The following is a 25,898-nucleotide window of genomic DNA, read 5'->3' as shown; positions in this document are numbered from 1 at the left end:
AAATCTAGATTCATGTGAGATGTTTAATTTGAATATAACTGCTGTATTTATATCTCCAGTTGATTGTTTGACATTATATGTACATAACATTTCTCTGTGGCGCAGCAATCCAATATTACATGCACTTAGCTTGCTGGAAGCCTTAAAATGTGAAAATAACTGCAATCAGAAGTTAATTAAAAGGATTCAAGCTGGACAGAAGCCCTTATGAGTTGTTTTCTCATCTTTTATATTTAGCTCCCCCAAGTGAATAACACTAAAAGTTTCAAACATCAGTATTTGCAGGCATTAAATTGGCATTGGCGATGCAGTGCCTATAGTCCATCCATCTAGCAGCAGGGGATGGCGGCTCCAGCTGTGCAGAACGGAATCATTCCCATTTGAGATAATGAAAGCAGAGCACCAAAACACAGTGAAAGGAGAGAGATGACAAAGGTGTTAAAAGTATAAAATATTATGATGATTGGGTTTAGGCAAAATAGTATTCAAGCTGCCAGGTGGCCAATGAAATCTGGGCATTGCTCAGAAAGGTTATTAAAAAAAAAAAAAAAAATGTTTGTTAAATTTACATTAACATGTATGTCTCACATTAGACAATTGGCAAATGAGTGTTACAATACTGGTGCTTTCTTTAACGAGTATTAATGTGTTTTGATTTTCATCATTAGCTTATTTTTCTTAGGACGGTCCCTTTTGGGATTTTAGATGTGATAGTAGCTGTTTGTATTTTTCTCAACTTGTGCATATCTGTCCCTCATCAAAATGTTGGAACATTCCTGTACTCAACAGGAATAAAACATGTGCTCCTAAAACTGCTGCAGGCATGATTCTTTAGTAGTTTGGTTAATTAAAAAATACACTCCGTTTCCCTCATTAGGATTCCCACCAAAAAGTAAGTCTGGTGGGGTTGCCACTTAAATTGGAGCAGTCACCTAGTGGAAACATACATTTTGTGAGTTGAACTAATGTTCAATTAGACTATCATTTAACTATGAATTAGTGGCTTATTGTCATTTTACAGTGCCTCAGTGGTGTCACTGCTTTCTTGCAAATTGATAGACGGTATAGTGGCTTGAGCCACAAAATGGATACCTCCACAGTGTGTAGGTGATAGGTCTGCATGTGAGCCTCTCTCTTGCGGGAGAGGAAGAACTAATTGGTAAAGATTTTATTAAAGGTTGTCAACAGGGCCTGATAGTATCACTGACTGTAGGGCTTACAAGGAGTCGGCTCTTGCTGCCTGTCAATCAGCGATTATACTGTAAAGCTGGGTACACACTACAGAAATTGCAACCAACTTTTTATGCCGAGCGATTTTACATGCGATCGATGTTCTGATCGCTCGGTCCATGGACTGCATACACCACTAGCCTTATTCATGACGATAAAGGGAAGAGCGGACGTCCCTTTAGCGACTTTTTACAGCCATGTTGTCGTGAGCAATGACTGTAATTTCGTACTCACTAGTGTGGATCGGTCGGAAGTTTATACCCACTACACAACGGAAATGAGATTGGAACGAAAATATTAAACAGTACGACCAACCAAATAAGGCGACAATCGTCCATTTGGGCAGACTTTCGACCATCGTGTCACTGCACACACTGACCTGACTTTTGAACGAGCAGTCGTATGTCGGCTGATTTAGCCGATTATTGGATGAAAACTGTGTAGTGTGTACCCAGCTTAAGGTGCCGTCCAGGGGAGGGACCTCCACAAGGCTTCTGCCCATTGGGAGGCTTCCAAATTGGAGTATTGTTCGCTATATACTGTTCAATTTGTGAATGTGTGGCTGGATTCTTGTGTTTGATTTCTAGGTTAGACATTATGAACATTTGTCACAATTTGCAAAACCCGTGGAGTGTAGATCTCACTACCAAGAAAACATATAGAGAATCACACCGTATGTGTATCATATTTGAAGTCACTTTATTGTCTACAGGGTGAGCTTTTGTTCTTTTCTTGTGTATCTCCGTTACCAAGCTGCGTTATAGGCACGTTGATGAGACATCACAGCTTTAAATGTCTTTATGTTGTAATTTCTTCCTAAAAGCATCTATCTGATACATATGGAATCCAGCCTGGAGATGCTAGTCTATATATAAATGGTCTTCAGATTGATCTGGATGTTCATAATTCATTCAGGTATGACTTTTTGTATTTATGTTGTCACGTGGTTAATGAATATGTAATGTGTTCATATACATTTTTGCAGTCTTTTATATGAAAATTCTGTTCCCTTTTATTAATGCATAGTATAACATGTAATAAAGTGTTTATGTGCAAATTAAGAATAGTTTTCAATGGAAAGGCACCATGCAATTATGGGTTACGATATTTTACTTTAATTACTGATTTTCCCTTACATTGTTCTGAACTTATTCCCAATCAGGGGTGGGCTTGCCCGGGGGGCAGGTAGGCCGGCCGCCCCCCGGATGCAATATAGCCTGTTTTCACCTGCGGCCGCATCTCATGACATGGGATGCGGCCGCGTCAGAGCACAGGCGGCCGCATCACATGACGCGATGCGGGCGCGTCATCAATGGCGCGGCCGCATGTGATGCGGCCGCCTGTGCGTCCCCCCGGGCTGACATCTCCCAGCCCTCGCCTGTTCCCAATGCTTTTCTAATACAGTAAATTGAAGCAAGCAATACTTTATATTTATGCTCTTTCATGCCCAACACTTGCTTCATAGAGTTAGATCATTTCTATGCTGACACTGATAACAGAGTGAATAATTCCTTCTAAGTGACTGTAGACGGTAGAATGTTTAGGCAAGTTCAAAAACTCAGTCTATTACTTTCAAAATTATCTTATTGTGTTGGTATTGTTAATTTAATTAAGATGCATATAATATTATTATTATTTTTGATGCCTGTCTGTTGGTAAAATGTTTTTGTTTTTCTGCTTATAAATTATAGTATTTTTGATATTCTGAAAAATGAAGTTAAAGCTCTATATGGTCTTTCTGTTTTGGGAATTAAAAATGAGGACCTCATCAAATATTTGAGATTGCAAGTACATCCCAGCGAGGAAAACTATGCCTTAGACATTCGAAATTCTGCCATTAATGTGAGTATTTAATCTGTTTATAAAGCAAGAAAGAAATGGAAATATATTGAATTACATTTAACCCAAGAACGTCATTAAACATAATAGGAAGTTAAGTTATGTCCAAACTAGAGATGAGCGAAACGTTCAAAACCATTCCATGAAATATTCACCTCATTTCGCATTTGGTTGTTAGCTTTAGCATGTATTGCAAATGGACTTTGGTCTTAATTGTTCCCAGTCATTGCCAGCTATACCACTCAGCAGATTGTTCGTCGTTATCCTAACTTCATAAATTCTGCAAATTGTAAATTGAAAAATGCAGTGAGCAATGGTATTCAGCATAAAAGGGTGGCAAAACATGTACTGATTAATTGTATCTCAGGAACTTCACATCTTCACCCACCCCTAGACCGAACCAATAGTTTCAAGGGGTCCTTCAGTCTGTTAAATAGAACTCAAAACAGCATTTAATTTATTAGGAAATAATAAAACTTTTACTAGACTAATCAGAAATATGGCTTTTAAAAAGAACCTTAAACTAATAAGTTGTTGTATTCAAATTAGATGGCACTTTAAATAAATGTGCACTCTTTAGAGAGGGTAATCAGGGCCGGATTAAGGGAATGGAGGCCCCTGGGCTAAGGGGGCTTTCATTCCCCCGTAAGGACCCCCGTGTGAGCCGTCCCCCCGTGAACTGCCCCCAGCACTTACTGTTTCTGTTGTACTATCGCTGTAGTCCTTCCGCAGCTCGTTGTAAGCTCCTTACTGAGGAGATCTCGTGAGAGTGAGACTCACGAGATCTCCTCAGTAAGGAGATTACTGAGCGCCGCGGAAGGGCTACAGTGACAGGTTCAGCATTATTGATCGTGCCCTCGTCCCTGCATTGATCAATAATGCTGTTGAGCACTGTCAATGGCCCCCTGGATGCCCTAGGCCCCCTGGGCTGTAGCCCAGTTAGACTCTGGGTTAATATGACCCTGGGGGTAATAAGTAGAAACAACCACATTTTAGGGGGGTACTTGGTAAATATTTACATTGACATAGATGGTACATGGTAAAAAAAAAAAAAACACAGGTCTTAAAAATACTAACATTAATACACCCACATGACATGCTCCCACATGTATTAATATATATATATATATATATATATAAGTTAACCCGTGCATGATACTCATGCATTCTAGTCAAATCAAGCTACTTAAGGTGTTAAAAAGGTTCTTGTCATGCATTTGGACCTAGCCCAGGCCTCCTCAGGGGAAGAGCGTTACTTCCTGACGTAAGGGCCCTTTTTAACGTGGTTTTGTCCACATGTCACCACCTCATCATTTTTCTCCATCACCTCATCCTTCATCTTCATCGCCACATCCTTCATCAAGCTACGCAAGGTGTTAAAAACTCCCCACTGTCACCCCCGGCAACCACCAACCACTCCCAACTGTCACTTCTCCTTCAAGAAATATATAGGTCAGTGTATAACTCTGAACAGGTGGCGCTGCAGCTTGGGGTTTTTTTCCCCACACACGCCACTAGGCATTTATATAGTGTATATATGTGTGTATGTATGTATATATATATATATATATATATATATATATATATATATATATATATATATATATATATATATATATATATATATATATATAAACTCCCAGTGAATAGCAAATGTGGTATGTAAAAAAAAAAAAATTATATACTATTGAACTTATCCGTTGTGGGCAAATATTTGAAGGGTCATGCCTCATGCCTATAAAGTTCTGTGCTATGATATTGCAATTGTTTTTTTTTTATTTTTTTACTATCCAAAGGGGACCAGCATAAGTATTTAAAAGAACCAGGCAAGAGTAGAAATAACACAATTTTCATAAAAAATTTAAGTGGAATTGCATTGTTAAAGTTACGAGAAATAATAGAATACAATGAACAATGCTTTTGAAGCTTTGTGTCTAGATGATATCCTGATAATACCAGTGTCCTTGGTAATTTCGGTGCTGAATATTGTTTAGCTATATGTGGCCTTACTGAAGCAATTATATAATAGTTCAGTTTATATGAATTGTGAAGGACATTCATGTATCTGCCTTCCACTATCTGAATTGATGATTTCCTGCCAAGTTTAAAAGAGAACATGTAAACGTACTGTTTTGGCCCTATTAGGACCCATCAGTGCTAGGGACTTTCTGCTCAGCTAGAGAGAAAATCTAATTGAAACAATGGAAAAGGACCTACTTATTAATGATAATATGCAGAAAAGCCACTCTTATTTGGTAGAGAAGATTTCTGGGAATGCGTTTCTGCATTGCCTATAAGCATTTATTTATGAGGTTTCCATGTGAATTGCCTTACTAGAACTCTTATCAACTGATTAAATGGAAACAATTTTAGAACACACAATGGTTGAAGTGGACAGTATGGAAAATGTAAGTGAATGGAAAAATTATAGTGTTACAATGAAAGCAGTATTCCACCGTTGTGAAGAAAAGACCAATAGCTGGGACCATGGTTACCTTCCATAGGATTCAACTCACTCATGCAGATCAGAATATATCCAAAATAAGGCTTTATTATGACTAGGTACTAGTGTTGCATACACCAGGATCCTCAAGATAGAATGATTTTATTGACATACTGCTCTCGTTCTATTCCTGACTGTTTACACAGTGAGTAGGGTCAAGCTGTCCCAATCCTCCTCCTTTCAGAAGGAGTCTTATCAATGGACACTGAAATTATTTAAATGTTAGACATATTGTCTCTGTTCTCTTGATTATACAATTGAATGGCTTGACTGAATAAACTATTTGGCTGGATACCCTTAACAAAGAGTTACAATATTACATCAGGGAATGAAACATTAAGATGTTTGACACATTGTATCTGCAGTGTTAACAGTCTGAGTCTGTGATACATTTTGATGCAATGACATTTATATTGATACATATTAATACGTTTTCCAGTGCTATTTCAGCCAGTATGGTAGTATGGAGATACATTGCACATAATCTGAAAGTTTTAACCTAATTACCTCCTAGATTACCTGTTGACCTAGATAATTAACTTGGGTTGCCAGCTAGCTATATTAAGTCACTTAGACATTGTTCTGATTACTAACAGCCCAGATCTATGCTACACCTCATACCAATGAATATTTGAGACAAATGGTAATTACCTTGGCTAACATAACTTTCAATCATGTCATGCAATATGGCTTCTGCTGTCCTTCTATTTTCACACATATGGCAACAGTCTTTATATATCTAATTCAGACATTACTACAGGTAGCAAGTGCAAAATGTACCTAATTACAATACACATAATACACAGATGCTCTGGTGTATACACTTAGACTGGCCAAGGATTAAAAAGTACAATAAACTATGAGAAACTGGGTTGAATAAAAAGTCCTCAGTCCAGTGACCCAGGGACCCTGCTTTGTCACAGCCGTATATGCTTCCACTTTGATCACTGTATATATGTGTGTGTGTGTGTCTGTGTATCTATCTATACATCGACCTATATAGAGAGATATAGATTAGATAGATATATAAAGATAGCTATATAGAAAGATAGATACATAGAGGAAAAAAATAACTGATGCAAGTGTACATTTGAATTTCCTTAAAGGGAGAAGTACTCGTAAAACTGGGTACATACCTATACAATCACACTTCACATGCAGTTTCTGTAACGATTTTACCAACGACTGACACTCTCGATGAACATGGCAAGTCATGTGTACACACCTACACGATTTACCGCCATATCTGAAATCTGCATTTTTCCTAATCATCCTCTGCTAAGATTGTGACTCCGTATACACATTACATATATACAAAGGAACTGTCGGTAGAACTCTTGGACAGTCGCTCTTGAGTGCATACATACTTCCCAATTTGGCCGACATTGTTCCATTATTGATTGCAATTTTTAGGAAGTCTATAAAGCCAAATCATGCGATGTGTTTCGGTACGACAAAGCAGGATTGTGGGAGCGTACACACACTCGCATTATTAGACCAAATGGTCGTTTATCTGTTATCTGCACGGTAATTGCATGGGTGTGTACCCAGCTTTATAAACAATGCCTAAAACTTTATATAAGCTGTGCTCTCTATCCTGATTTGCATTCTGCTAGCTGCATAGTGTTTGATTAAAGATGGGTAGAACAAGATTAACCTCAGAATGATAAACATTTGCTAGCAATTGTTCCTGACTGGATAGTGCAATATTTTGTTTTTATTTCTCTACCTTCTCACGTGTTTAGTCAAAACTAATTAACTAGGAGTCTACAATGATAAATGCCACATGTCCTTTTAATGGAATAGCAAATTAAAACAAAATACACAGAAGAAATGAATAAATTGAAAATCTGAGCTGCTCAATTACCATGTTATCACTATGCATGAAATCTTGATAATATATAAACATGGTTATATTCCACTGTCTTCGCTGCAGCCCTGTCAATCAAGTGATTGTTGAAATGTTAAATTTGAGTTCTAAAATAAAATGTAGATTATTTGCAGAAGTGTGCATCAGGATTAATGTAAAAGATATATAAAATTACATATTGATTGCATTTTTTTGTAATATATAAAGCTTTTCTAGTTTTCTCCCTAATGTCTTTCCTAGCATTTAGAGGAAAATAAACATGGCGAGGAAGAAAGCATTAGAAAGTAATATGATAGAAGAACTAAATCGATGTGTCTGCACATTTTCCTGTTTTCACTGTTTTTATTTTGTTTTATGTTGTAAATGGTCAATAAAGATGCTTAGTTGAAGCACTGACTGGCTGCATCACATGTGCTTGTTTTTCTATTTAAGGCAGAACTGTTTTGATCCTCAGTCTGTGGCCACAGGAGAGGAGAGTGAAAGAGATACCAAATGAAAGAATGATATATTAACTCAAAAATATGAATAGGAAAAATATATGGAAATCTTACATTAAGTCACCCACATAAAAACCCTACATGATAAAAATTAGATGACAATAATAACACTGCACCATTATCTATAGAGTTCCATCCATGCAAAGATTTGAAGACTTTTTAAATAGATTATGATTGAAAAAATAAATAACACAAAAGCTGCACACAACTAAACCATTGGCAAATATTTGCTCATCAAAAAAATGTTCTGCATTTTAAAAATTTGAGTGATTATTTGTGCTGTCCATAACTACAAATATTGCAGAGTCCTAAAATATGTATTATTATAGAGGATTGATACATTATGCATTTAGACACAGACTTTATGTGTCAAAAATAGGGAGGCATGTGCCATGTAATAATTTGTTTCAAATAAAAAACTGTTGAATCATCATATTTGGGCGGTGGCCGTGTTTTAGTTGTGGTATTGTTGTAGACCTATCATGGCGAAACTGCTGCTTGTTTGGAAGGAGCAGCAGTGACAGTAAAGTTATAGGCTAATAATTTTTTATCTACTCTTTACTTACACTTTTGCATCCTTCCAATAGATAGGCACCACTACACACAGGGGTGAATTACACCCAATAAGAAGACAACAAAATGGTGATTAAAAAGTATGATGAATTATCTGATTACTCGTAACTGCATCTGTCCTTGTAATAATTTTGCATGCTTTAGAAGACTGGCTACTGTGAAGTTAGTTGGCAAATGTATTGCAAAATAGTCTTTAAAACTGCTAAATGTTAGTTTTGTGTCACATGTATGGATATAGACATATAGCATTTCAACATTGGTGCATCATGAAAAAATTAAATGTTGATGTGAAAAAAAAAACATCTGTCGCTTTTCATATCACCTAATTTGTGTGATTTTCACATAAACTATAGTTCATATATAATCCCTATTGCAGGTGTTGACCAGTGTTTGGATGTTACCCCATCCAGACTTCCTTACTTCCAGGCTAGTGTCATGACACATAAATGTGTTCTGGTTTGAAATCCTGGTCTATAGTTTGTGGTAATTAACAAATACTCTGAAATTAATCTCTTATATTGCGCACTGTCTACAGCTAACTTTCAGCGTTTTATGTCATACTTTTGATTAGCAAATGTTATATGAATCTGCAGAAACAGTTCAAATGTGGATATACAGTCATGGCCAAAAGTATTGGCACCCTTGCAGGTTTTTTTTTTTTTACCATTTCTTCCAGAACATTGTTGCAATATAAGAAAATATAAAAATATTTTGGTATCCACATATGCATTTCTTTGGTTTGCAGGGGACTAAAACACAAACAGAGAAATAAGTCATAGCTTTTTCCACACAGAAATCTTAAAATGGCCCAGACACAATGAAAAAAAAACACATTTTAATAAGTAGTTAGAAATAATTAGTTTTCAAGAAGTTGATTATCCTTCACTTTGGAGCTGTACTCGCCTGCAATATAAGAATCACTCATTAAAATAAGATTGCATAGAGAAAAGGACTAATTTTCCTTTTTTGAGTCACTGTGAGTACTGCAGTGAGCATGAAGTAAAGAAAGAAAGCCAGATAATTGTCTGAAAAGGTCAGACAGAAGGTTCAGGGGCTGGCTGGGCAGGGGGTCAGTGGGGCATCTGCCCTCCGGGCCAGTCCCATAGAGGGCTATCTTGGGCTGGGTCACTGGGCCACCTGCATTTTCTCTTTAAAATAGGCTGCTGAGTTGAGTCTTGCCACCCGTACTAAAATGTATGTGCCAGCCCTCCCCTGAGAAGGTTGTACCCAAGCATTAAGAATCTTACGGTCGAGAAACCAAGCTCCAGAGACATTGATGTTCCCGTTTCCATCATACATAATGTTTAAGGCACATGGTACTGTAGTCAACTTCCCTGGATATGGCAGCAAGTGAAAGCGGGTTCAAAGATGGCAATACACAATGTATGTGTTGAAGTCGTATAATTGGATGAACGAAAGTATATTGGTTTAATATTGGTTTGCCGTGCGTATTGCGAAGCGTACGCCACGTGTTACGTGGCGTGGTGCGTTCGCACGGTAAAATACGCACGCACACACTCGCATTACAACAGTTGGTTACCGTATATACTCGTGTATAAGCCGATTTTTTTTAGCATACTTTTGTATGCTGAAAAAGGGCACTCGGCTTATACACGGGTGAACTTACCTGGTGTCCGGTCCCTCGGCTTCATCTCTCTCTCTCTCTCTCTCTCTCTCTCTCTCTCTCTCTCTCTCTCTCTCTCTCTCTCTCTCTCTCTCTCTCTCTCTCTCTCTCTCTCTCTCTCTCTCTCTCTCTCTCTCTCTCTCTCTCTCTCTCTCTCTCTCTCTCTCTCTCTCTCTCTCTCTCTCTCTCCTTTATTTAGGTTGTACCCAATGCCAATGATTTTATAATCATTTATGAATGTTCCTTGTCATCTACTGTTATTTATGGTTTAGCTAAAAATGATTTCATAGATTGAACCTATCGTTTTTAAATTAGCGCTCTTTTCCACCCTAGGCTTATACTCGAGTCAATAAGTTTTCCCAGTTTTATGTAGTAAAATTAGGTGCCTCGGCTTATATTCGGGTCGACTTATACTCGAGTATATACGGTATTTATATAATTTCATATTGGTGTATATATATATATATATAGTGATTATATGTACATTTTAGTGTTATTAAAGTTTTAAGAGGAAAGGTGTCATGCCTGATATCATATTGAAGCCCTAATCATCAGCAGCTGTCCGGTGCAGTCGGCGAAGAGATCGCACATTGCATACTTTAGTTATTGATATTAGAGAGTAAACCTTTGTATGATACTGGCTATGAAAAGGAGCAGACCCCCTGGAGAGAAGACCCCCACCTTTGGATTCCTTAGATTGAATCAACCTATTACCTGTCTGGCCTGGACCCACCCAACGTCTGGACCTATAGAAACAATCTACGTCATCTCTATTGTTCACAATGAAACACTGACTGTATATATATATTAGCTGCATCTCACTGGGGCCTCAGTCAACTCTGACACAATATTCTATACAGAATATTGTCCATCGGGTCCCGTGGGTGTGCAGCGTGCGCAAGCGATTGCATTGGTATGTACTTATCTTTTGGTATTGGCTGTGCTGTACTGTACTTTATCATAATATAATAATGTATTGAAATTGTTGACTATTTACATCTGCTAAAATAAATCACTTTGTGCTTTGGACACACATTCAATTGATTGGGCAATGCTTATTTTAAAACGATATAGTTACTTTAATAATGAATGGTGGAGAAAGCACCTCAATCAGCTGCCTAATAGATTCAAGCTGACCTTTAGATGCAATTTCAAGGAAAGAGGGGTATATGGTAGAGATTCAGGAGAGCTCCACTACTAAGTGGAAGACATAAGAAAGTCTGACTGAAACACACTTGAACTAGCTGGAAGAATTAGAGTTTTTTTGGCATAGGACAAATTCCTTATTTATGGATAACAAAATTAAGCTTTCACAAAAAACAAACACCCACTCTAACTACACTCAAACATTTAGGAGGTTCAGCGATGTTTTGTAGTTGCTGTACTGCATCTGGCACTGGGTGTCTTGAACTTTGTGCATGGCATCATGAAATCTGGAGATAACCAGGCCATTGTGCTGTGCAGTGTTGCACATAGTGTCAGACAATAATCCCAAAAACAATTCAAAAAGCACATGGGAATGGTTTAAAACAAGACACTGGACTATTCTGAAGTGGCAAAATCTAAACCTCATAGAAAACATGTGGAGAGATATGAACACAGCAACTGGGAGAAGGCGCCCTTCAAATCTGGGAGAAGTGGAGCAGTTTGCACGAGAAGAGTGGACCAACCTGCCAGTAGTGGGATGCAGGTTATGGCTATAGGAAGAGCTTGATTGGAGTTATTTCACCTAAGGCTGTGCTACCAAATAATAAGTCTAGGGTGTCAATAATTTTGTCAATGACATTTTCTGATTTAAATGTATACACCGTATTAAATTCTGAGTTTAAAACAAATGTTCTGTATATTAACAGACAACAATTGTGGAGGTCAAATTATGTTAACTCGCGTAACTTGAAATTATTAGAAAAACTTGCAAGGACACCAATATTTTTCACCACCACCGATGTTCTAATTTATCTCCCTTCCTTTTTTTTTTGTCTTGGTTTATGTTTGACTGTACTCATAGTATTCTCACAGGTATACAGCAGAGGATGTCTCTTTATTTCTTTCTCTGTGAATTTCAGTCTCTGTACAGTTACTAGTATATACGAGAAGGAGACAGTCTTACTATGCAAATCTTTCTGCTCTGACCACAATCTTCTCAGTTGGACGGATTGCTTCTTTCTTCACTTGCAATATCTTGCTGATGTTGTTTGGGAGTTGTTGCCCAGCATCTCGATTTCAGGCTTTGACATAGTTCATAAATAAATTACATTGCTCAGTTCTACATGTTCCAATTCCCATACCATTGTTTTGGACACTTTTGTCAAATACCTTTTAAAGTCCACCTGATTTATCATTAAGTGGTTTGTGATAATGAAATATAGTAAAATGTTATTTGGGACAGTTAAGAAAATGTGTTCTCCTATCCAAGATCACTAACCCTTGAATACTTGTGAAGTTCGTTGTCTGCTTTGCTGTTTCAAGGTGTGTAATGAGCAATGCCTTTCAGGCATATTAGCTATTTCAATGGTTCAATAATCGACATGCACCTGAACTATATTTTGTGACTGACTTATTGTTAGGGAAGATTAAAAATTGTGGATTTTGTTGCCAATGTAGTCAGCAAATTGGAACTTTGACATTCTCCTTTTTACATTAAATTAAGTACAAACGTTGTATTATGTCCATATCCATATCCACCTCTCCACTTGCTGTTCTTCGTGGTTCCTATATAATGAACCCATGCAGTTCCAGAGAAACTCAATTCATGGGTAACAGTCTGTACTGAGCAACAGTCACGGCACCATTCATATGACCATTACCCCCAGACACAAGGGTGCGCTTCTCACTTGGGGGGGGGGGGGGGGGGGATATCTGGAAACACCATGGATTGTACCTGTTTGCAGAGCTTTGCTACCTAAATAAATATTGCCTTATTATTTTAGACAATGTGCACTTTATGCTTCAATAATACATTGTTTCGTTAAAGAAATATTTGCATGGAAGGCACCAACATGTGTGGTTGTTTCTATTTTCAGTGGATTAACAACATTGAAACTGATCACAAGTATTCAAAATGGCCTTCAAGTGTCCAGGAACTGTTAAGACCAGCATTCCCCGGAACAATACGTTCAATAAGGTGCAACTTCTTTAATTTGGTGAGTGTGCTTTCTTGCATATCTTGCTGTGTTATTGTAGTAAGCAACGCTGTCTTTGAAAAGACCATGTTAGTTTATCTCTCACATACGTTAGGCCATCATGCAAACTTGTATGTATGAATGTGCAGTGTCTGACTACTGTGTGTTAAGAAAGCAGATGCTTGTTTGCCACGTCGAAAGACTGGCATACACTATGCTTTTCTTAAAAAATGTCCTGATTTAGCGTAATAACTGGTATAGCGTGTACGACTGTTTAGTAATTTAAGTAGAGCAAAGGCACTAAACAATACAGTTAGTTTATAGTTATAGAAAGTGTTTCTTAAAAAAAAAAAAAAATGCGTGTACTAGTATTGTGCAGCCGTCTATTCTGTGTAAGAAAAATGTTTTATAATGTACCGTTTTTAAACCCTTTTCACAAATACTAACAACAACAGTAACGGCAACTTAAGTTTCCAGTCTGAGCATGTAAGTGAAGTTCTATACTAAATATTACAAAAACTACACAATTCCATCTGCATGGTGTCAGGCGCCGTCCCCGCCGTTCTTCCACTCGGCGGGGACGGACGCTTGTCTCCGCTGCTCAGCCCGGACGGTTGCCGGGTAACAGTACAGCCGCGCCCCCCAGTCCTGTCGGGCGCATGCGCACAGGCTGTCCCATTGCTAGGCAACGGGACGCTTTTATCGGCACTCGGTGTGCCTGTTTCAGCTTCCTCTAATCCCAGCCTACCTGTCATTATTTAAACCTGGCTCTGGCGCCATTAGGGTGCCAGAGCAACAGGTTTCTGCCTCTAGCTCCCAAGTGTTTGCTCCTTGTTGTGACCCAGGCTTCCTCGACCATCCCTTAGTTCCTGCCTTCCTGTTGTGACCCAGCTTGCTGACCATCCTCATTTCTGTGTGCCCTCCTGTGTTCCTGCGGCCTTGGCTTGATTGACGATTCTCCTGGATTCTCCTTTGTACCTCGCATACCGATTGGCTTGACCCGGACAGTCTGACCCTTCTTTCACTACACCGGCAACTGACTAATAGGACCGCGACCTGCGTACCCTGTGCAGCGAAGTCCGAACCTATTTGCTCAGTAGCGCTAATACCGGTTAGTGTTCCTCTCTATTCGGGCCTGACACATGGGTACATCACATTATAGATTTAGTAAGTGTGGGAGGGAAAGTTCTCTTTTGTAAGAAAATAAATATATAATGTAGCCATGTATTAAATAAAGCTAGCAGGATACTTGATTGCATAGACATAATAATTAGAAGTCGTCATTCCATTCAGAGCCTATAGTTAGAGTAATGTGTTCAGTTCTGGAGACTTTACCTCAAGTATGATGCTGAGAAACTTCAGAAGGAAATAGTAGTCAAATAAGGTCATTAAAAATGGTAGATAAGTACAAATGTCATCAACATTAAATCTTGGAGCTTAACATGTACAGCTATGGGACAGAGGAGAACTGGTAATAAAACATGTAAACATGTAAGCATGTAAATGGTAACTATGATATTCAGTGCAGAGTTAGTTTCTGCTAAAATAAACCCTTCGACAGGGGCCACACTCTATATCTGGTGGCAAAAACACAAGCATAACATTAGAAAATATTTGTTTTATTTTTTCACATAAATCATAGTAGATGTTTGGATTAAACTCCCAGCAGATGCCATTGTAAAAGACACAACAAAGAAATGTCAACATTTACCTTTTACAACGAAGTAGTAAGTGACGGACTAGATTGGAAAACTCGTTTTTATCTGCTGTCCGCGTTTTGTTTTAATCTATGTCCTAGAGTTTTTTTCAGGTTACATTTCCTACAAAATCTGATACATTAAAGCATAGTTCTGTTGGTTTGAGTAATTTTTTTTTTTTTAATTAACCCCTCTGCCTTATTCCCCCTTACTTGAACTGTTAGGATTTCTCCTATAGAATCCTCCGTCTCTTGCTGAGGTCCCTGAAAATATTGACCCTCCACTAAGGGAAGCCGATATGGAGTAGGATGCTGCTGTTGACTCTCTGGCCTACTTTTTTCCCTCATCATAACTCAGCTTCTGGTCATTGTTACAATGGATGAATGTCAGAGGGCTGTAGCAATGTGACAATCTTCTGCTGCCTACACCAAATTAGTCTCTCCTTTGTGGTGGTCTGATTTCTTCAGGTTACCCAAAAGAGCAGATCATTTGTATCCCAGAGGAGGATTCAGATAAGGGAGAGCAAGTATGGTTATTTTTTTTAAAATATTCTGCCCAAGAAAGTGCCCTTAGCATTTAACAATAATTTGGAAGTGTAGTGTAGAGAATATCAATCTGTGGTTTGCATCAGTGCTGTCATCTGACAAGTATGAATACAAGCCTCCAAAGATTACAACTTCCATGTAATGTATTGTATCAGGTTTCAAGATTACAATCATGAAATACTAGCACAAAGAAAGAATGATACACTCACAAACTATGTATAAGAAAAAGATTTAATAATTAATATGACAATTAAAATATTTAGCTTCGATAGGTTGTTAGACACACACGTAATTCCCTGGATTTTCAGCATGGAGACCCCACATTCAAGTTGAATCATGCATCCTAGAATACTTTGATGGAGGAGATCTGGCACAGCTTTCCTGACTCACCAGCGAGGTCTAAAGAAGGTCTGAACTATGCCATCTTATATAATCCTTTTCCTTACACTAAAGTGAACGCTGATGCAATATGGGCAGTTGACAGTATCATTCTAAATAAAACAGCTAAGTTTGCAAACTGAGCAATTATATCCATATATTGCTTAACAACAAACATTACAACAAATACTTAAGAATACACAAATACTCTCTGTCTGTTGTAAAACCAACATTACCTTAAGTTGGGAAATACGCATTGTCTGAGCTGAGTTGAAGGACATAGTCCACTATACTAGGTTTAGGGAAAACATGGCCATAAAAGACAGGTAAATAATGTGATGAAACATCAGACTTAGTATCTGTTCATAAAGAGACACATAGAAATCAATGATGGACTCCATCTTCTTCCATAATTAAAGGAAAATAATACCATACTGCTACATGTATTTAATAATATAATCATTATTGTTGTTATTTATAAGGCACCACAAATTCCACAAAGCACAATCAAAGGCAGAATGCAGAGCATTCAGTAAACATAAATGCAATAATATAAAAAAATAATTATAAATACATGTGATAAGCAAGGTACAGAATAAACATAAAGTATAGTTCAGAAAATGCACGCAGGTGGACAAGGTGTTAGCGGACAAGGAACAAGAGGAAAAGACGACCCTCCTTGTGACAGCTTGCAATTTAATGGACAGGAGTGACGCCCAAAACAAGAGTGTAGGGGCGAAGGTATTGAGCAGCCTCTGCCCATGTGATGTATTTTTAATGTGTGTTTAGTTAAAGCAGCAATTCCACATACGTCTTTGTTTTTCCTCTTTTTATAACAAGTTAAGTACTATTTAATGCATCTAATAGTCATTTTTCTTAGCTGTCCTCCAAATCTCTCTGGAGGGCAGACAAGTATGGCTTCCAAATACACGAGCGCACACAAGTCATTTGATAGCAGTGGAAGGAGAAGGAGGGGTGGATTTTGCAGAGCAAGGGAGCGTTATAAAGTCTCTCAAAATAAGATTGGGACATCCCTTCAAATAATGCCTTTCCATTGAAATGAAAGCATTTTGTTGGCGTTCCCTTAAAAAGACAAACATAGACTTCATACGACATAGCTGCAACAAATTCTCTGTCTCACACATCCAGCATAACAAATAATATGCATTTTTGTGGGCTGTTCATTTTGCTTTTTTTATTCTCCAAGCTTTAAATATAAAACTGAGGCATCTGTTGTGAACAAAGCCATTGAATTGCTAATGAGATAAGCAGAAAATAAATACAATTAGTTGCTGCTGCTAGGAAGAAAATATGACAAAGATTAATGGTACAGTAGGCTGGCAAAAAAACGACTTGCCATCTGCTTTCATCATAGCACAAGTTTTGCAACATACACAAGATTTTCAGATGTACCATGTAACCATAACATAAGTCATGTTGACCTTCTGGAAGGTCATCTAATATCTCTCTTTTACTATCCTTACTTTTTTTTTAAAAGATACTCATGACTAATGATAATAGAAAATGTCTCATTGTCCTTATCTTGGATTATTATTATAATTCTGATAACATTGTATGTTTTAATACCAAGTGTTGATTCTTCCATAGCAGTGATTTCAGTTTGGCAACTTTAGAGAAGTGTTTAGAAAATATATCCCAAAAGTTCATTCTAATCCTGCTGGGGGCTTGCAGCGTTAAAGCAGTCCTTGGGGGCAATATGTTCCTAATGAGAAAATGACTAAGCCTTTTGGGGATAAGAGAAAATAGCTGTGGATTAGAGAATAACTGTAGCTTGAAGTAGTAAACAATGCTTAGTCGCCTAAGAATGTCTTGGCACAGGAGTTAAAAAGCCATTGCTGAAATAAATGATGCGTCCTATAAATGGAGAGGTTGGCATTTACAGTATGCTTTGGTGCTGGGAGATCTCTCAGCCATAGCGATACATAATCCAACAATCCATTGAAGCATGCACACGGGAAAGGTGTGAAGACGGAAAGGTGATCGAGATTAGAATTACTTGCTTAAGAAAATGTTATCATGTCTAGCTATGTTTCCTTTCTATTTTGCTTAACTACTGTCAAATGCAGACAGACAGGTACAGATTCAAAATAAAAAAAAATCCTATAAATGTACACACATACATGTGAAAGATCACTATATGTTTGCCTATCTATCCTATCTGTGGACTACATGAGATTATATGTTCCCTACTGCAGTGCTTTTATACTTTCAGTTTTGGACTCTGAATTAAAGAGTCATTAAGCCATTATTTGAGTGTCATATATTTATGAGCTGTTTACTATTGAGCTAATAAATATATCTGAAATAGCGTACCATAATATAAACATTTTATTTAAATATTGGAAAGTTGACAATAATGACTGACAGTATTGTTTGGTCGACAATTGAAATGCAGACGGTGTTATTAGGTCGACAATAATATCCCTAACCCTAATCATATAATGCTGCCTACATTTGAATTTTAGACCTAATGATACTGACTACATTTGCATTGTTGACTTAACAATACTCTCTACCATGTCAATTGTCGAACTAATAATACTGTTGATATTTGAGTTGTCGGCTTTCGGAATGCTAACCAAATTAATGTCTAGCTGTCGACTGCATACCGTATACAGACTACAGATTGAATTGGGTGGATTCATACAAAAGTGCTGGGCAATTGGCGTTAGAAGAACAAGCTTCAACTTTTTGTCCTACATCAGGTCCCATTAGGACAATATCTGCAATAATACTGAACAATGTATTTTACCTAAAAAATATAAAATTTAGAGTTTACTCTAAAATGGGTGTTCCCATTGTTTACCATTATACCTTGGGCTAGATTTACTAAGCTGCGGGTTTGAAAAAGTGGGGATGTTGTCTATAGCAACCAATCAGATTCTAGCTGTCATTTTGTAGAAGGTACTAAATAAATGAAAGCTAGAATCTGATTGGTTGCTATAGGCAACATCTCCACTTTTTCAAACCCGCAGCTTAGTAAATCTAGCCCCTAGTGTTATAATGCTTGGGACTAAGTTTGGTTTTTCATGGCTTGAAGTGACTTTTTACATGATCCATGGATCAGCTTCTTTTAGGTCCATCAAATAAAACGTGTAGTATTTTGATTTTGCGTTCTGCTCTAAATAGTATATTACTTAACCTTGATTTTAACACTGCTTTATTAATCAACCAGTGTAGAAATTGTTTATTCTGTGAAAGCTGCCAATGCATGACTGAAGAAACTGCACAGAACACATTGAAAATCTTTGAGTGTCTTCTTTTAATTCACATTTTATTTAATTATGGTAGAGCTGATTCTCCAGGCACTTAAATGTATTGTTTGTCTATCATTAAGCAAGCATCACTCCACTGTCTGTCTGAAGAGGGAATCATTGTTCATGGATATTAACTGACTTGTACATTTTTCTTAGGTTCTCTTTGTGGATCCTGTTCAAGATTATGCTGCTGATTATGTGAAGCTTGCTGAATTATTCTATCGCCACAATGTGCCTCTCAGGTATTGTATGGTAGCTGGCAAAAGAATAACTATCAATTGTAAAAATTAAATGTTAATACTGTAATTCTACTGGAGAAAAACAAATTAAATATAGTCATCTTTTTCTTATTTCTACATTTACATAATTAGAGAAATTTCAGGAAATGTCCTGAATGTTTTATTCTCCTGAAAAGAGGGATGCCAAAAGTTCGTACTTTTAACCAACCTTTCACAAAATCTAACGGCAGAAACAGGTTTTTTTGTTTTTGTTTGTTTTTTGTTTTTTTAAAAAGGAGACCTATAAGAGTCAACAAGTAGATTATTTTTTCTTATTACTAGTAGATCCAATGCAAGCTGGAGCTAATTTTAAGTTTAATAGCAGTCACTATTGGATCCATCTCATCTTCGATCTATTAGTGATGCCTTGCATGGGATAGCTGATTCATGTATCAGGCCTGGCTACTATAACAAAATCCCTAGTGATATTGCTGAGATGTATTCCATTGCCTCATTATCTGTGATAGATTTACCTAAAAGGTCTATATCCACTCCCCACTCTGTCTCCAACTTCTCTAGCTCTACTTTGGTCTACATAAAAACAACTGCTGCTGAATATTGCGGCATGGGATTGGTTATAAGTCAATTGAGTGATGCATTCTCTGAACTAATCGAATTCGCACTCACTGGCACAGACTACTCCACTATTTTGTAGTATTGTTAAATACTGCATTTGTCTTTTTAATGTAGGGGTTGGTGTAACTTATTTAAGACACAGTAGAGGTTCCTATTGCTATCTAAGAGTCTATCCCTGGTATGCATGAAATATCCACTTCCACCGCTATTTACTGATCAAAACAGTGGTTATACTTTTCTCTGAAATAAACTGGTTCTTTTATAGCTTGATTACTGCTCTGCTTAATTTTAGGAGTGATTTCTCCTCAAGCTAATCAAAATCATATCTCTGTAACTGTATGTCCATATTATTGTCATTTTTCTTTCCCTTTCATTTTAGAGTGAGGGAGCAACTGTTAATAAATTGTGGTAGTGCTATAACCTGCTACATACACATAGATTTACCATCATCTGTTTTTTTTTTTTCAGGATTGGATTTGTGTTTGTTATCAATTCCAATGAAAACGGTCAAGCAAATGACAACGTGGGAGCCATTTTGTGGGGTGCCTTTAATTACATTGCCAAAGAATCTGAAATGAATCATGCTTTTTCTGCACTGATTAGGGTATGTGTTTATCATTAGTGATATAAAGGGACTCTGTTTTGTCTGATATGGTTGTTTAATGTGCCACAGTTTTGAACACCTCCCTTAAGGTATATGTACATTATTTTTTTTGGGTGGTAAAACTAAATCTAATTTCTAGCTGGGTTTTCTTAAGTCATCAATTGCATTCTGATTGATGGCTAAAAAAAGGGCATCTCAATCATGTCATTGGGTCCAATATGTTAAGGATTGTACAGTGCATCAGGTGAAAATAAATAAATATATGTATATATTCAGTGATGATTATACTGCGCATGAAAAATCTATGCATTGCATGATGTACAGATTGAACTGAAGCTGGAAGTTCATCAGCTACATAAAAGTAATGATGTGCTTCCAATACTCACTAAGTCGCTGTTGTTTTTCTTAGCAATCTGAACAATATGCTATAACCTAACATCAAATGAACTCAGTCCGACATATATGTCAGTCTTGGCGTTTGAGCTGTCCCAACCATAGTGACACAAATTGTTACAGAATGTTTGCCTGGTTGGTTCTAACTGACCTGTCAATCACATCTTATTTTTCTTCTCATCACTGCATATGTTTGTATTGCTTGCTATTTTATGTGTATGAGGTAGAGCTTGCAGAATGATTATCACAATGCAACAATGTATGTGTATAAGCAGACACAGAACCTTGCCATGTATATCAAGCTTGTGTGGCAATTGGTTTTATTTAACATTTGCTGTCATCCCTTTTACAGATGTACAATAAAGTAGAGGATGGGGAAGTGCTTACTGTGGATATTGTGAAGTCTTTACTGACATATGATTTTCCCGAGGCAGATGTAGAGAGTGTCCTGGGTTTAAACTCTGACTACAATCACAAATTAAAGGTTAGTCTCTAGATACTGTTATCCGGGCCAAAGCATGTACAAATGACATAAGATAGTTATAGACTATATGCAAATACTTAAACATATCATTTACTTTACATAGGTTTGCACAAAATGATACACTGACACAAAGTAATAAAAACACATGTACATGTAACAAAGGTATATAACACAAACGCCACATTCATAAGTAACGTAATCTACTTTACAAGCTTTTTTTTTTTTTTTTTTACAGAGAAATGTAGTTGTTTAAATGTGCAAATTTCATTGTGCAAATGAAAAGAATAATCAACCACACAAAAAGCTATGGTGTCCTGCCACCATTGGGACATACAATATTTAAATAACAAGATAGTTATGGAAGTCTAATGCCAAAAATGACAGCTAAGCAATGTAATGTAAAAATAGACCTACAAAATTTATATATGAGTTGAATAATCTTCCCTTTTTTTTTTTAACAGTTGGTAAGTAATTTTCTAAGTAAAAGCAGCCAGTGTACATAATATATTTCTGTCTTTCCCACACTTGATATATAGAGGTTCTGACATTAGAGATTTGTCTCCCCTCCCTACCTCCAGTGACATTGCATGCAGTGGAGAAGATTCAGCAAAATGTCTAGTAGTTTAAATAGAGAGTTTATTGCCAATGTACATTTGGGATGATAAAGTTGCATTTCTGTTGCAAACATAAAGCTAAGTAGACAAATCTCTACAATTGCAAACTACCAGGTTCTCCCCTACATTCTAATTTTTCAATTGTTCTCTCTTGCCACTTAAGGTATTTTCAGCCTCCTATAAAAAATAAAACCCTTGGCTTCACAGCCACTGTAGTCTAACACTTCAGCCTGCATTCAGGCTCCAGAATGAAGAGTAATGCAGAAACAATGCTGATTAATCATTTGAGATTGTTAGGCCTCACTTAGTGTAAATCCAGCTTATGGGGGCAAATTTGTTCCTGGGCAAATCATGTTGTGAAGCAAGAGATGCAAATGTAGATTTTGTTTTGTATATAGGGAAATTACAGGCTGCTTGTACAGGTAACATGCAATTTGGGCAACTTCACTTTAACACTGCGACTTAGCTTTGAACTGAAATCTTCCCACATCCAATTCTAAGGGGCCTATTTAATAATTAACGGGGTTTACGATGACCGATGACATTTCATAGCAATTTAATAAAGTAGTCTGGTCTGGACAGCACTACCGATAGGAGGCTGTCCTGGCAATGATTTAATGAAGACTCCAGGTTGTGATCCGCCCTAGGTTTGTACATGCACTGTTGCCATTTGCGGTAAAATGCGCAGGAGAGAGCAGCATCGCCGCCAGAGAGGGATCTGAAAATCCCTGTCCTGCGATTCTCGCCCCATAGGATTGAATAGCTAGTGCCATCTTCAGGGGACAGGGGTTTAATGTGGTAATTTTCCTAATGCAGGAGATATCTCTGATAGCTTCTCAATTAGGCTGTCGTTAAGTAAACATTTTACTTAAAAATGCTGAAACCACCTAATGAGACCCTTTTGTTTATAATACATTTTGAAAATACATTTTGCAAGTTCCTCCAACATGTTAGTTATATGTGCTAAAGGTCCACTATAATGTTAACCCATACCGTACAAGCACAAGAAATGATCGAAGCAAAGATGCTGCGATTCTATGAAAAGATTTGTTGGATTACATATATTAATTTGAATACATTTTATTAAGGGCTCTTAAATCAATACCGTCTAGATAGCCAGCTAAGATAAAGCTAACCGTTCCAATTAGGTTACTTGAAACCTGTTGCAACAGGTGTGCTTTTAATGTGATCTATCATTGAGTGCAGCTAATCACAAGTCCTTAATACAGGCCGAGTTTTGTTTAGTTCCTGTTCTGACTGCTGATGCCGACGTTGTAGAAATCAGAGTTAAGAATTTCTAATAATAAGATAAATGGCACATGCAAGATATTAGTCTTTTTTCTGCCTCTGACATTTGGAGAGGGGTCTGGAGTGGGAGGTGGTGTCTAATTTATGATTTTGTACTACAGGCAAACTGTTGTTTAGGGAAACATTACTTAGGCATATTAAACCACTTTTTAGATGTGTTTGATGAAGTTTCATTATTGTTTCCCAGCTGTTAATTGCCTCATCAGGACGCAAGGCAGTTCATCAGAGAAATGCCTACAAAATGCACATTAATAATAAGATTATGGTTTATCTGTTTTTCTGCCTTTATTGTGTATTTTATAGCTGTACATGGGATTTTTGTTTTGAGGGCTAGGAAACTTGTAGCAAAGTTGCTTACCGAGCTTGTTCCATTTAGTTGTTAACAGACTAATAAAGTGATCATTTGTAGAATGGATTATTGTCCTGTTTTGTAGAGTCTCAAGGCTCTTCCAGTCAAGCGTTTATACCAAATTCCTGGCTGAACACGAAGTGACCAAACCAATATGAACATCATATATGGGTGATTTATTCCTATGCCTACACGCCTCTGCTGTTGACACAAGTGGCAGTGTAAACTTTGGGACAGACAGACAGCCCTGTTGTCTCTAACTCTCCTCCTGAACAGCAGATATGTACAAGCCTGGAGAGCAATGATCCTGAAGCCTTCCCTCTTTTCAAATGACCGCACATATTCAGAAGAGGTCTTTTTAACTGTTTGTTTTTACTAATGTGTCCGTGCATGACCATCTCTGTTTTTATACTGCAATATAGAGTTGGACTAAGCCACACCCCCTCACAACTGCAAATTCTGATTTTCCATGTGCAAAACTGGATTTGCTCCTTGCTCTAATTAGCCCCATAGTGAGAGAGCCTGATAAAATTTATGCCCGTGCTCAAAAATACTAATGGATTTTCTCAGCAGTTATTATTATTTCTATTATTATTATTACTAGAATTGCCAGTAGTTCTGCAGACTGTAATGGTGGACGCCAAGTAATTTTATCAGACTATAGTGATCTAACATGATCTATGACCTAGCTATAGTATGCTGTTAATGAAATAACAGCATAAAGGGTTTTCTTGCCGCAGTAAAATCTTTTTATAGTCCCTATTTCCTATTGGTCCAGCAGCGGGATCTCATGTGGCTGCCAACAGTGCTGCTCTGGGCCCTACTACCTATTGCCATCACGTTTAAGTGTTGACTACAGACAGCTCCTTGTTGTGTCACCACCAACACTACAATAAATGTGAAGCCCAAGATTGCCGTGCACATGAACTGGTAATTCAGGGCTCCAAATTTAAAATCTGCTTAGTGGGGAAGGGAACACTGATGCAGGAAGTACAGAGGGAGCAGCAGACAAATTGACAGGTAGCTGGTCCAGCAAGGCAAGGAGCGTGTGTACCTTCCTAGGAGCCTTATGGGTCCCTTACATTGGTTTTTTTTTTATATATATAGGATCTCCAAATCTCTTTTTACGCCCTTGCTCTGCCTCACTAGTTTTAACATGTATGACTCGAATATGCATAATACTTAGTTCCTTATGCCGACTAAGGGGAAAATGCTGGTTCAGTTTTCTGTAATCTCTACAATGGAGTAAAACCCTACGATGTTTGTTAATGGTTCATTTCCAAACAGTGTTTTAGCAGCTTGGCTGTCATTGGCCAATATTGCTTGCAATCAAAATATAATAATGTGACTAACTCTTATATGTCCTTAAATATTATATTTGTTTTCCTTATTAGTGGTGATCAATTGGTGTTTAATTCTGATGTTCATATCAAGGATAGGTTGAAACAGGCTTTTTTTCAGATGAGCTTCTTAATTACTGATAATTTTAAATGGTAATAACTGGCTATGTGATAAAGTTATACAGCAGATTTCACTGTGCCCAGACATTTAATGGTCATGTCTCATAATATTACCATTCTTTATATAACAGTCAGATTAATTTTGTGTAAGTCTGTCTTGATCCTGATTTAAACAGGCAGGAGCAACCTTTTATAAGAAGAGTGGCCTGGGTCCATTGCCTCAAGTTCTGTTTAATGGTGTGCCCTTTAACAGCGAAGAGATGGATGTTGAAGAGATGGAGACAGTTATTCTGCAGAAGATCATAGATGCCACAGGGTTCTTCCAGAGGGCAGTGTTCATGGTGAGCTTATCACTTACAAACATATGAGATAGATATATCCGTCTAATATTTAATTAAATATTTGTTTACATGATGTACAGACTGTCATTTCCTGCAGCCATACTACATACAAGTGATTGCTCTACATTACATTTACCTTGTACAGTCTGTGTCAGTGAGCTGATACAAGGCTATAGTCAAGGATATTTAGAGAGATACATGTTGTAATGACAGTGGGGGGAGAGAGAAAAGAGCTCAGACACCTCATCATAATAATGGTATTCTTAATAGCTATATAATCCTGGAGGAGGTACACAGACTTTCCATCAGAGAGGAACGTGTAATACAGGTAAGGG

The 25,898-nt window shown here is 37.4% G+C and overlaps 1 protein-coding gene across 1 annotated transcript in view; it reads left to right on the top strand.

The window, feature by feature from the left end:
* The window catches only part of UGGT2 (UDP-glucose glycoprotein glucosyltransferase 2), a 244,100-nt gene that overhangs the window by 88,969 nt on the left and 129,233 nt on the right, over positions 1–25,898 (top strand). The window contains exons 11-17 of the mRNA XM_075199909.1: positions 2,054–2,145; positions 2,922–3,072; positions 13,160–13,279; positions 19,313–19,398; positions 20,479–20,614; positions 21,360–21,491; positions 25,399–25,563. Of these exons, the coding sequence (XP_075056010.1) occupies positions 2,054–2,145; positions 2,922–3,072; positions 13,160–13,279; positions 19,313–19,398; positions 20,479–20,614; positions 21,360–21,491; positions 25,399–25,563 (882 nt within the window). The remainder of the gene's footprint in view (positions 1–2,053; positions 2,146–2,921; positions 3,073–13,159; positions 13,280–19,312; positions 19,399–20,478; positions 20,615–21,359; positions 21,492–25,398; positions 25,564–25,898) is intronic.

The sequence above is a fragment of the Mixophyes fleayi genome, chromosome 2, assembly GCF_038048845.1.
Source record: "Mixophyes fleayi isolate aMixFle1 chromosome 2, aMixFle1.hap1, whole genome shotgun sequence".
Lineage (NCBI taxonomy): Eukaryota > Metazoa > Chordata > Amphibia > Anura > Limnodynastidae > Mixophyes > Mixophyes fleayi.
Note: the sequence above shows the minus strand (reverse complement) of the source record. Positions and strands in the feature narration are given on the sequence as shown.